The 11396-nt window shown below is 37.5% G+C and overlaps 1 protein-coding gene across 1 annotated transcript; it reads right to left on the reverse strand.

Annotated features, from left to right (window-relative positions):
• LOC109835697 (chaperonin-like RBCX protein 1, chloroplastic) lies at nt 709-10261 on the reverse strand. Its single transcript, XM_020403698.1, has 6 exons — nt 10206-10261; nt 10039-10133; nt 2848-2965; nt 1391-1407; nt 1249-1311; nt 709-1152 (listed from the first exon to the last, which is right to left on the reverse strand). The coding sequence occupies exons 1-6, from the start codon at nt 10216-10218 to the stop codon at nt 1078-1080; spliced, it is 381 nt and encodes a 126-aa protein (XP_020259287.1). The 5' UTR covers nt 10219-10261; the 3' UTR covers nt 709-1077.

Genomic DNA, 11396 nt, shown 5'->3' on the forward strand with positions numbered 1-11396 from the left:
GGAAAGGCTAAATTTCAAACAATGCCCTTAGCTTTGGACAATTATCAAATAACAAACAATAAACTTTATAAAAAAAAATGAAACTCCCCCCCCCCCCCCCCACCCAACACCAACCACAACCAAAAAAAAACAAGTTTAGAGGTTACTGTGAAAGCTCACTTCAATTTTGAGATTTTTTTTCATAAAATACCAATTATTGGCGTTACGTGCGATTATTGCAATTTTCATTTGGCGTAGGTAAAATCTAAATAGTGGGGTATTTTTGCCCACAAAAATTGTGGCTATGCTTTTGCGCGGGCGGCAGGCGGTCAGGGGGGGACTTGAAAACATTGAAAGTTGAAGGGGATTTTCTGATAAACTTTAAACTTAAGGGGTTTTTGTGATATTTTGAAAGATGTAGGGGTTATCCAATACTCGTCCGAGGCCGGGGGTGTTTCTGAAATTTAGCTCACCATAAATCTCGCATTTATGACCAAAAGAGTATATCGGTTAGGAACCTTTCTTGTGTGCGTCTTAACGCACAGAACAGAATCACTGATTCAGCAAACATAATCTGCATGTCCGTTTCGTTAACGTTCCTCATATCCTTCTGATAATACCCTTTTGGTACACGTGAACCTAACTCGAGAGAGCGCAAATAATCAGCTGCCCTTGAGGCAACCTTTACCACCATGTTCTACACCTGTAGAAAAGAAACGAAACCTGGCATTTAATAGAAACCGAGTTTTATTTGCGTGATGAGAAACGATGAAAGAAGATGATCGTAAGATCTTCGGTTATCTCTCACATATTTTACTTGATGCGTACGCTTTTTCAGATACGTGTGCTTATACAGGAAGCCTCGCTATCCGAGGATGAATGCGTAAAATATTGTGAGCAGACTTCGCATCGCAAGAAGCAAATCCTTTTCTCAATCTCCGTTCCGAAACATTCTCCCTCTAAATCCTAGTTTCTTCGTCCTTGTCGTGTACTATACATAGATGTGCATTTACGTAGGAACGCGTTGTACTCAAGAACGGATATATGAATGCTTAACGCCATGGAGCAAGAGGTTGCGAGAAGTGAAGACTGTGTTTCTCACTCTCCGTTCTCCATGTGACTTGTTTCCAGCACATACTCCCTCATAAGCTTAGTGTTGGATTCATCAACCATCTGTCGATAGAAATTAAAGGAATTGAAATCATGACACAGGACAAAAAGATCTCTTAATGATATTTTACGTTATAGCAAGTGAGGATTAAGACATACCTTAAAGGCCAGTTTTTGCAGGTTATCCCACTCGAAATCTCTTTTGATGTATGCTGATCTCACCTGGAGAAATCAACTATACATTTAAAAATAAATAGAGCCGGATTACTATTTATTTTCCAATGACAACATTGACACTTACCTCCAGAATCCGCAGAGCTGCAATAATTAAGAAAAGATGTGTCAATATCACAACAGTTATGGTAATTAACTGATAATAAAATGTTTGATCCAATGGGAGTTCATAATTGATGCAGACAACATGCTCGCACACGGAAGCACACACGCTCACATCTATCCGAAATGAATCAACACAAGGAAAGGCTGACATATGCTTTTAAGGCATCTATATTTCAAATACCAAGAAAAACCGGAAGATAGTCAAGGCCTTCACAAGAATGTCTCCATTATTGAAGAAAAAAATCTGTCATTTCACTCTGCAGGTAGGGTACACTTGAATGAGAAGAGCAATGGAACTCCCTTTTATGTGGTTGATTTGGTTGTAGAAGTGAATCTACAAGAAACAGTTCCATAGACAACTGACATTTAAAGTATGTAGGATGGAGAAATCAAATTATTTTTCTTCAGTATTAGCAAATGACAGTTTTCCTAGAGTGACTGACTTAAAATTTTATATGATAGTGTATTATTGGTGACTAAATAGCTACCAGTTCCACCCACAAGTTTCTACATGATGAATGTTCGAAGCTTAAGATAGTTACTCCAAGTCAGAAATTAGAACTATATTCATCCTATTGGACCTTCTGTTATAATCAACTTGACAATATGGCATTTAGTCCGTAATCATCTAAACACAATTTACTTTACATCTTATCAACTAAACGCAATCAGAGTGAGATGATTAATTTTTTAACTACTTTACATTTGCAATAATTGTACAAATGAACTAACCGTACAGGTTGCCATCATATACAGTAAACACTGTTGCCTATGCCTTGTTTTCAACTTAAAAAGGGAAGGCGAAATGGGTGGAATGTTACCACTTAAAGAAGAGATAAATATGAAATCAATATATGAGTTAAATTAGTAGGATGGTGCCATATTTAGTATTGTTGATGCTGAAAAAAGAGGCATGTGATAAAGTTACTTTATCGAGAATTAGTAAAGGATTAATGAAAGCCCAAAAAAATCTCATAACCACTGAAGTTCCTTCGAGAGAAAGATGTAGATCAAGACTTCCAGGATTGAAGTATAAGAGGGATTAAGGACTAATTAAGAAAAATTTATGCTAACAGTCAACAATTACATGGAAAAAAAAATTGTGTTCCCTATACACATTCGGCAAAAAATATTTCGGGTCTATGCCATCATTTAACAATGCTCCATAAATGAATTAATGAAGATAAAAGGGCTTACTATGGCATAAATGTCTCATATACATCATTTTATGCCTTTACACTCAAAATCCCTATTATCCTCAAAATTTTGGACAGAAGCTATGCCTAGACGCACTATTGCTTGTACCCAAATTCTTATACCACAAGGTTCTACCATCTCAAGTTACAAGCATTTTCAATCTCATGAATTCATATGCAAAATCATAGTAGTAATTCCAGTGCAAATCTTCAGATTTCTTACCCAACCCTCTATGCCTTGGGGACTCCCTCATGAGCCCAGAGCAGAACTTGTCGCCATCATTGAGAGAGTTCTTACTCACAAAGTCCATCAACTCCTCATACCCCTCAGGGTTATAACTCTGTTCAATTCAATTTAAGAGGTGAATTTCTCTTTTTTCTAACTAATAGAAACGAGGGTAGATTACAAAAACTCCCTCTAATATTTGCAAGATTCAAAAAATGTCAAAGGTATCAAAAGCAACAGTATTCCATTTTCGTTTCAACTTCTACAAAATTAAATTGGATGTAAACTCTTATTATAGGATGTCACAAGTTTATTTACTCTGGTATAGACATGAATATGACTGCTATGTCAAAATTTGATGATTACATAAAAAGGATAGATGATTATTTGAAGACAAATTGAAAATAATAGAGCATGAGTACTATAAGAGCTTCTCCAATCGTCCCCTATAACTGCATTTTGCAGCCCATCTCAAATCCAACCGAGCAACATATTATGCGGGTGAGTTGCAAAATTGGATTTGAGGCTGCAAATTTGGAGATTTCTCTCCAAATTTGCAGCCAACTCTATATTACTATTCCCAAAAAAAAGACAACGTTAACCCTCAATCTCCTTAACAACATTTAATTATTCCAATTGTGTCCCCTTTTTTTGTTGCTTACTTAAAATCTATGTATATATATTAATATATTAAATATTTTTAATGAAAATAATATCATTAGAAATGTCTCGTCGATACCTTCAAAATGAGACTAATATCGAAATATAAAATTGCAAAACAAATAATTAGAAATGATAATACATTGAAAATTAAACGGAAATAAAATACATTAACTTAGAATTACATCGAAACTTTAATAAAAAAAGTTACATCAATTCATTACCATGTCTCTCCCACAAATGTTCAATTAATGCATTTCAAAGTGCGAAGTGTGCTTCTTTGTCTTTGAATTTCTTATGTCGGGCCAGGAATTGTCGGAACCGTTCGACATCATTCATCCCTATGTCTTCAATATTTGAAATTAATGGTGGAGTGGAAACGACAATATCTTCTTGCTCATCACGTTCATCCTCAATAATCATGTTGTACATTATTATGCAAGTGGTCATGATATTATGCAAAGTTCGTTTATCCCAAAAACATACAGGGCCCTTGATTATAACAAATCTTGACTGAAGAACACCAAATGCTCGCTCCACATCTTTTCAACAAGCTTCTTGCATCATTACAAAATATTGTTTCTTTTTGTCTTCGGATTTGGAAATGGTTTGAACAAGCGTTGGCCATTTCAGATATATGCCATCGGCTAAATAATAACCGACATCATAATTCTTTCCTTTAATTGTATAACGAGTAGGAGGAGTAATACCTTGTGTTAGGTTTTCAAACAAATTAGATGCTTGTATACATTAATATCGTTATTAGAACCTGGCAAGCCAAAGAATGCATGTCATATCCATAGGTCATATGATGCAACTGCCTCAAGAATAATGGTTGGGTCTTCGTGACGTCCTGAATATTGTCCCACCCATGCTGTTGGACAGTTTTTCCATTTCCAATGCATACAGTCTAGACTTGCCAACATTCCTGGAAAACCTCGCTCTTCGCCTTTTTGTAACAATCTTGCAACATCGTCGGTATTGGGGGATCTAAGATATTCATCTTCATACATTTCTACAATTGCTCTGCAAAATCTCTTCAAACATTCAATTACAGTTGACTCACCAATCCTTACATATTCGTCAGTACTATCTGCTGGTGCACCATACGCCAACGCGAAATGTTGCTATTACTTTTTGTAAAGTAGACAGTCCAAGCCGGCCGACACCATCCATCTTTTGTACGAAATAGTTGTCGTGCTCTCGTACAACGTCGACGATACAAAGGAAAAGACTTCTTTGCGTTCGGAATCTTCTACGAAATAAATTTGCACCGTATGTGGGATTATCAGAAAAATAGTCATTATAGAGTCGAGAATTACCTTCTTCCCTCCCACGGTTGATCACCAAATGACCAGGAAATGAGCCGATACGCTTTGGCTTCTCTTCCTCTTTAGAGAAATAAGCCATTATTTCATTGTTAGAGGCATATAGACGAGCTAAGGTTTCATCCTCCTCCCATTGTTTCATATCCTCCTCCCATTGTTCAACGTAATGAGAAATGTTTCGTCATCAGAAAAAGAAGGTAGGTGTGATGGTCCAGCTCTATAGTTCATTGTTGAAGATGAGATTTAGAGAAATGAAATATAGTTTGGTGATGAGTTGTTAATAGGTGTATGTTGTGTTATTATATAATGTTTCTACCCACATTGGATTCTCCCACCTGCATCGTTTTCTATCCACATTGGATTCTTTCCCCCATCGTTTTCTACCCACATTGAATTCTCCCACTGGCGTTGGTTTTCTACTCACATTGGATTCTTTCCTGCATTATTTTCTACCCACATTGGATTCTTTCACCCGCATCGTTTTTTACCCACATTAGATTCTCCCACTGGCATTGGTTTTCTACCCACATTGGATTCTTTCTCGCATTATTTTCTACCCACATTAGATTCTTCCACCCGTATCGTTTTCTACCCACATTGGATTCTCCCACTGGCGTTGGTTTTCTACCCATATTAGATTCTTTCCCGTATTATTTTCTACCCACATTGGATTCTCTCACCCGCATTGTTTTCTACCCACATTGAATTCTTTCCCGCATTATTTTCTACACACATTTGATTCTCCTACCCGCATCGTTTTCTACCCACATTGGATTCTCCCACTGACGTTGGTTTTCTATCCACATTGGATTCTTTCCCGTATCGTTTTCTACCCATATTGGATTCTCCCACACGCATTGTTTTCTACCCATATTGGATTCTCTCACCCGCATTGTTTTCTACCCACATTGGATTCTTTCACTAGCATTGGATTCTCCACAATTTTTTCACTATAAATACTAGCACAACCATCATTCCTCCTTCACAACTCTTCTCATTCCTCCTCCATAACTCATCTCAACAACTCTTCGACCTTCTCTTATGACATCCAGTCGCCAAAAATCATTCTTACAAGAAGAAGATCAAATTTTATGCGCTACATGGCTTGAAATATCTCAAGATCCAATTTTAGGTTCCAATCAAAAGAAAGACAAGCTATGAGAGCGAATTTCAGCTCTATTTCACGAAAGGATTTCCAACGTTTGCACCGGACATAGGAGTCTGAAGTCTCTCTCATGCCGAATGCAATTAATTATGAAAGCCATCAGTAAATTTTGAAGATGCATTCGACAAGTCGAGCGCCTCAATCCAAGCGGTGCTTCTGAACTTGATATTGTAAGTATATGAATTACATGTTTCTTGGTTATTAAATTATTTTTCACCTTTTCTAATAATTATTTCTTCTTTTGTGGTAGAATAAACGTGCTAGGATCATATTTGCAGAAGATCCAGAAGAGAAAAGAGGATTTCTATTTGATCATGTTTGGCCGATTTTGAAGGATGCAGAGAAGTGGGCAAATATAAGTGTCATGCCTTCTGCATCTTCTAAAACTGCAAAGGCTCGCTTATCTCAAGGATCTGATTCAAGCTCTCCTATCATCGACTTAAATGAAGACAATCAGACATATACTCTTAATGACGACGACCATTTGCCAATCGACATTTCAACTAGTCGATTTATTGGAAGGAAGAAAGAGAAGTTGAGAAGAAGGAAAGAAATTGAAAGGAACCTTAACTTTGAAGCTTTTGTTAAAGGAAACCAAGAAATCTTAGAAGTTTTAAAAAGAGGTCAAGAATAACGAGAAAATGAAAGAATGGCGATGAACCAGACTATAATGTTAAAAGCTGAAAATGATAAGAAAAAGTTAGATCTTCAGCAAGAACGACAAGAGAAAGAAATTATGCTAGTTGATCTGGGAAAATGATAAGAAAAAGTTAGATCTTCAGCAAGAACGACAAGAGAAAGAAATTATGCTAGTTGATCTGGAAGCTATTACCGATCCAACAAAATCAGCAAGAACGACAAGAGAAAGAAATTATGCTAGTTGATCTGGAAGCTATTACCGATCCAACAAAACGCAAATATTTTTCGAATTAAATAACAATAGATTTTAAATAGAAATATAACTAGGGGTTCCTCGTCTGATACTCCTAATCCTGAATACAGCTACGCAGGAAGTCAATACGGAATACCTGACTACATAGGAGGTGGATACGGAGGAGTTGACTTTCCAGACTTTTAGTATTTTTCATGTATTATGTTTTTCCTATTTGTCATGTAATTTGTCATGTACTTTTCAATTCATGCTTTTGTTTTATATGTAATAGTCATGGATTTAGTATTATCAATGTCTTTTTATTTAAATCTGAATGCCTATTTTATATTAATACATTTAATAATATTATTTATATTATATAATTTTTATTTTTTTTATTATTTTTATATATTCAAAATGAGACTAATATTAAATAATATTAATTGAAATATAAAATTCCAAGAACCAAGTAATTAAAAATGAAAATGTATTATAATTTAAAGACAATTATCTATTTCTTATTATCAATTCATTAAAGATAATTAATTTTATTTAAATATATGATTACATTATATATTATTATTTTTATATATTTTTATAATAAGTAAATAATTGTTAAATTGAGAGAAATTGAAATGGAGTTGGAAATAAAAGAGTGTGGTTGGAGTTACATAACTCTATTTTGGCATATTCTAAGGAATATGCCAAAGTGGGTGTTGTGCTGCCGAAGTGCTGCCGAAGTGCTGTCGAAATTTTCGCTGCGCGCAACAAGTGGTATCAGAGCCCAGATTTCAGATCTAGGGTTTTTTGGTGGAGGAAGATTTTTGTGTGAAGCTTAGTTCTTGGAGTTCTCGGCTTCGGTGGAGATAGCATTAGGAGTTGCCGTTGGAGATTTTGCTTTCCTCGTGTGGATAGGAGATCTATTTGGAATCCGATCTAGGGTTCAGTTGGGTGGTTCCTAATTCTATCAAATTTGTTCTTTCTCTATAATTTAGAGTTAGTTCGCAATGGGAGAAGAAGGTGAAAGCAGCAAATCGATGGCGGGTATAATACAAGTTGGTTTTCAGAACACTAAAATTAGTGTGGTGAAATATGACGGCAAAATCAACTTTGGTTTGTGGATGAGCGACGTACAGGATGCGCTCAATGCTCAGAATTTGGAAGAGACCATCATGGTCCACGAAAGGCCACCTAAATATGAAGATACGGTATGGGAGAAAATGAATAGGAACGCTTGTGGGGTGATCAGGTCCTGTTTGAAACATGAACTGAAATATGATGTGATTGGGGTGACGTCTGCAATGAAGATGTGGGAAATTCTTAACAATAAGTATCTCACAAAGAGTGTTGAGAACAGGTTGCACTTGCTGCGAAGACTCTTCAGATTTCAGATGTCCAGAGGCACCTCGCTAGCGGCTCATGTGAACAACTATACGAAGTTGTTGTCGGACTTGGCGAATGTTGATGAGAAGATATCGGATGAGTACAAGGCGATTATTTTGTTGGGCTCCTTACCGGATGAGGAGTATGATACCTTCGTGCTCACTTTGTTGAACGGGAGATCTTCTATCAGCTATAGTGAAGTGACTAACGCTTTGACGAACTACGATTTGAGGAGGAAGGATAAGGAGACTTCCCGCGCTAGTACTTCAGGAGAGGCCTTGTCGACGAGAGGTAGAAGCCCATATCCGAAAGGTGGTAATAGAGGAAGGTCAAAGTCTAGAGGCCGCCACCAATTAACAAAGAACCAATGTGCATTCTGCAAGGAGCAGGGACATTGGAAGAGAGACTGCCCGAAGCTCAAGGAGAAAGAGAATGGCAAGAAAAAGGGCCCGAAGGCCAATGAGGTGAATATTGCGAAAGGCGATGATTCCGATGATTCGTGCTTTTCTCTACTGATTACTCCGGAGGTGAACCATGTGGATGCATCAGATTGGATGCTTGATTCCGGCGCTACCTTTCATGTGACCCCTAGGCGAGACTGGTTTGCATTTTTTGAGAAAGTCGACGGGGGCGTTGTCGTCATGGGAAATGATCAATCCTGTGGCGTTTGTGGGATAGGTATCGTGTGGATTAGGATGCACGATGGAGTAGTCCGTGAGTTGAAGGAGGTAAGATTTGTTCCTCAACTGAAGAAAAATCATATCTCAGTTGGAGCTTTGGAGGCGAAGGGATTCAAGGTGACTTTCGAAAATGCTGTAGCGAAGGTTACTAAGGGATCATTGGTGGTGATGAGGGGAGTCCGCAATCGGAATTTGTATTATCTGAAGGGAAGCACCGAGATTGGCCAGGTTGCTTCGGCTATTTCAGAAGCGGACATGAGCAGACTTTGGCACTATAGGTTGGGGCACACAGGTGAAAAGTCACTGCAGGCATTGTGCAAGCAGGGGCTATTGAAGGGAGCCAAGAGTGGGAAGATTGAGTTCTGTGAGCACTGTGTTCTTGGCAAGAAGACGAAGGTGAAGTTCGGGACTGCCATTCATCAGACGAAGGGCATCCTGGATTACGTGCACACAGACGTTTGGGGTCCCACCAAGACTGCATCACTTGGTGGTAGACATTGGTTCGTCACTTTTGTAGATGACTATTCTAGGCGTTGTTGGGTGTACACCATGACGAAATTTCCGCTGCGCGCAACAGTGGGGACTGCAAAATGCAGTCCCCGGTTGGAGAAGCTCTAAGAATGATAATTAACTTGGATGTGAACTGTGATCATAGAATATGGCAATATATAAATTGGTAAACTGCAGATGAACCCCCTCGCCTATACCTTTGGCATTACTCGTCATCCCTCAACTATTTTATCAGCACTTAGCATCCCAGAATTGGTATTTTAAGAATAATTAACAACTTGCAAACTCGCCTCTTCCTCATGAATCGAGGGATGATGCGTGCTACTGAGGGGAGTTATCTGCAATTTACACTATTAATTTGGAGCATTTATATGGCTATTGTATTAAAAATCTGATGGTTCTCGCTAAAAATCAATATTTGATGATTATTCTATTGTAAGTCAAAAAATAAAAGGCTAAAATTTCACTTTTAAAATCTCAGGAGTTTTTCTGTATTTCCAGTACTAAAGACAATGGTGATTTATTTGTTTATTTACTTTTTTTTGTGCAAATTACTCTAAAATTGAAGCAAAATGTCAAGTGCGAGCCAACCTCGAGCTGAGCAAGAACGATCTTGACGGCAACATAGGTGAAGAAATCCTGCATGTTTTTCGCAGCCTTCGACTCCGGCGACGCCTCTCCGAACCCTAAACCCCCAAATAACCCAACATTATCATGAATTTCAAAGTCGGTCACAATGAAATCTTTGATAAATTTACCTGGGACGAACATCTTCTGGCACCGAGGGGGGTCGACGAGGAGGCCGACGAGCGCGCGCGGGTCTTTGCCGGCAGAGGAGCGAGCTGCCGCGAAAATGGCCGGGAACGGCCCGATGGATTCGCGATGGGAATAGAAACAAGCACTCCATAGCAACAGAAGGGAAGGGCTTCAGCCCGTTCGCTAACGGCCACTCCTTCAAAATATCTTGTTCTTATATATAAACGAATTTGGGTTTTTTAGCTATTAGTCCCTTATATTTTCAGTAACTGCATATTAGTCCCTCAAATCCTATGGGGTCTTGCAAAATAGTCTCTCCTTTAACATTTCAGTTAAAAAACTTGACCATGACTAGGGTAACTTCTAACCCAATATCTGTAATTACCAAACTACCCCCTTTTTGGTAGCCATTGGGGAAGAAGAACTGAAGTGGTTTTGGGTTTTTTTTGAAAGGCTAAATGGCACTTAAATACCTTATAGTTTTACTCTCTTAGCACTTATATACCCTTAGTTGTATTTTGTGATATTTATATACCCTGAGCTGGTTAAAATTGGCATGCTAATACCCTATGTTTTGCAAACGCAAAACTTTTTATTCAAAAGTTCATATATCTATTCCTTTATACAAAAGGGAAAACCAGAGAGTCACTGTTCATGCTACAGTAAACGCTACAGTAGATTTGCTGTAGCATTATTACTGTAGCTGATAAATAGTTAAAAATATTACCGTAGCACATGTGTATACTGTAGCATTTCAAAATGGTACTGTAGCAGGCGGGATACTGTAGCATTCCCAGAAAATTCAAATCAGGCATGTTAAAAAAGAGGGATTACTGTAGCAAAAAAAACCCGTGCTTTGCACGGACAGCAGACTAGTAATATTTATATGCTAATCTTATAACTTTCTCTCTAATAAATTTGTTGAATGTATAGTTAAATCTTCTAAATTCTATTTTTGAAATACAATTATGACACATTTAAATTAGGTTTTAGGTAGGTTTAATAGTAATTTAAAATATAAATAGTTAAAAAGCTCTAAAATTAGCATATGAATATCATATGAAAACTTCCGAATGAAAATTTTTATATTTGTAAAATATAGGGTATTAACTTACAAATTTTGACCAACTAAGTATATATAATCGCTACAAACTGAGGGTATATATAAATGCTAAAGGAGTGAAACTATAAGG

This window comes from Asparagus officinalis, chromosome 3 (genome assembly GCF_001876935.1).
Source record: "Asparagus officinalis chromosome 3, Aspof.V1, whole genome shotgun sequence".
NCBI classification, from domain to species: domain Eukaryota; kingdom Viridiplantae; phylum Streptophyta; class Magnoliopsida; order Asparagales; family Asparagaceae; genus Asparagus; species Asparagus officinalis.

Bases quoted from the DNA above. Each gene is read 5' to 3' on its own strand.
- LOC109835697 (XM_020403698.1), bottom strand. The intron at 2,966-10,038 runs GTTGGCTCGCAC...TGAATTGAACAG, and splicing joins TCGTTCTTGCTCAGCTCGAG to AGTTATAACCCTGAGGGGTA. The intron at 1,153-1,248 runs GTATGTCTTAAT...TTCTATCGACAG, and splicing joins TGCAAAAACTGGCCTTTAAG to ATGGTTGATGAATCCAACAC.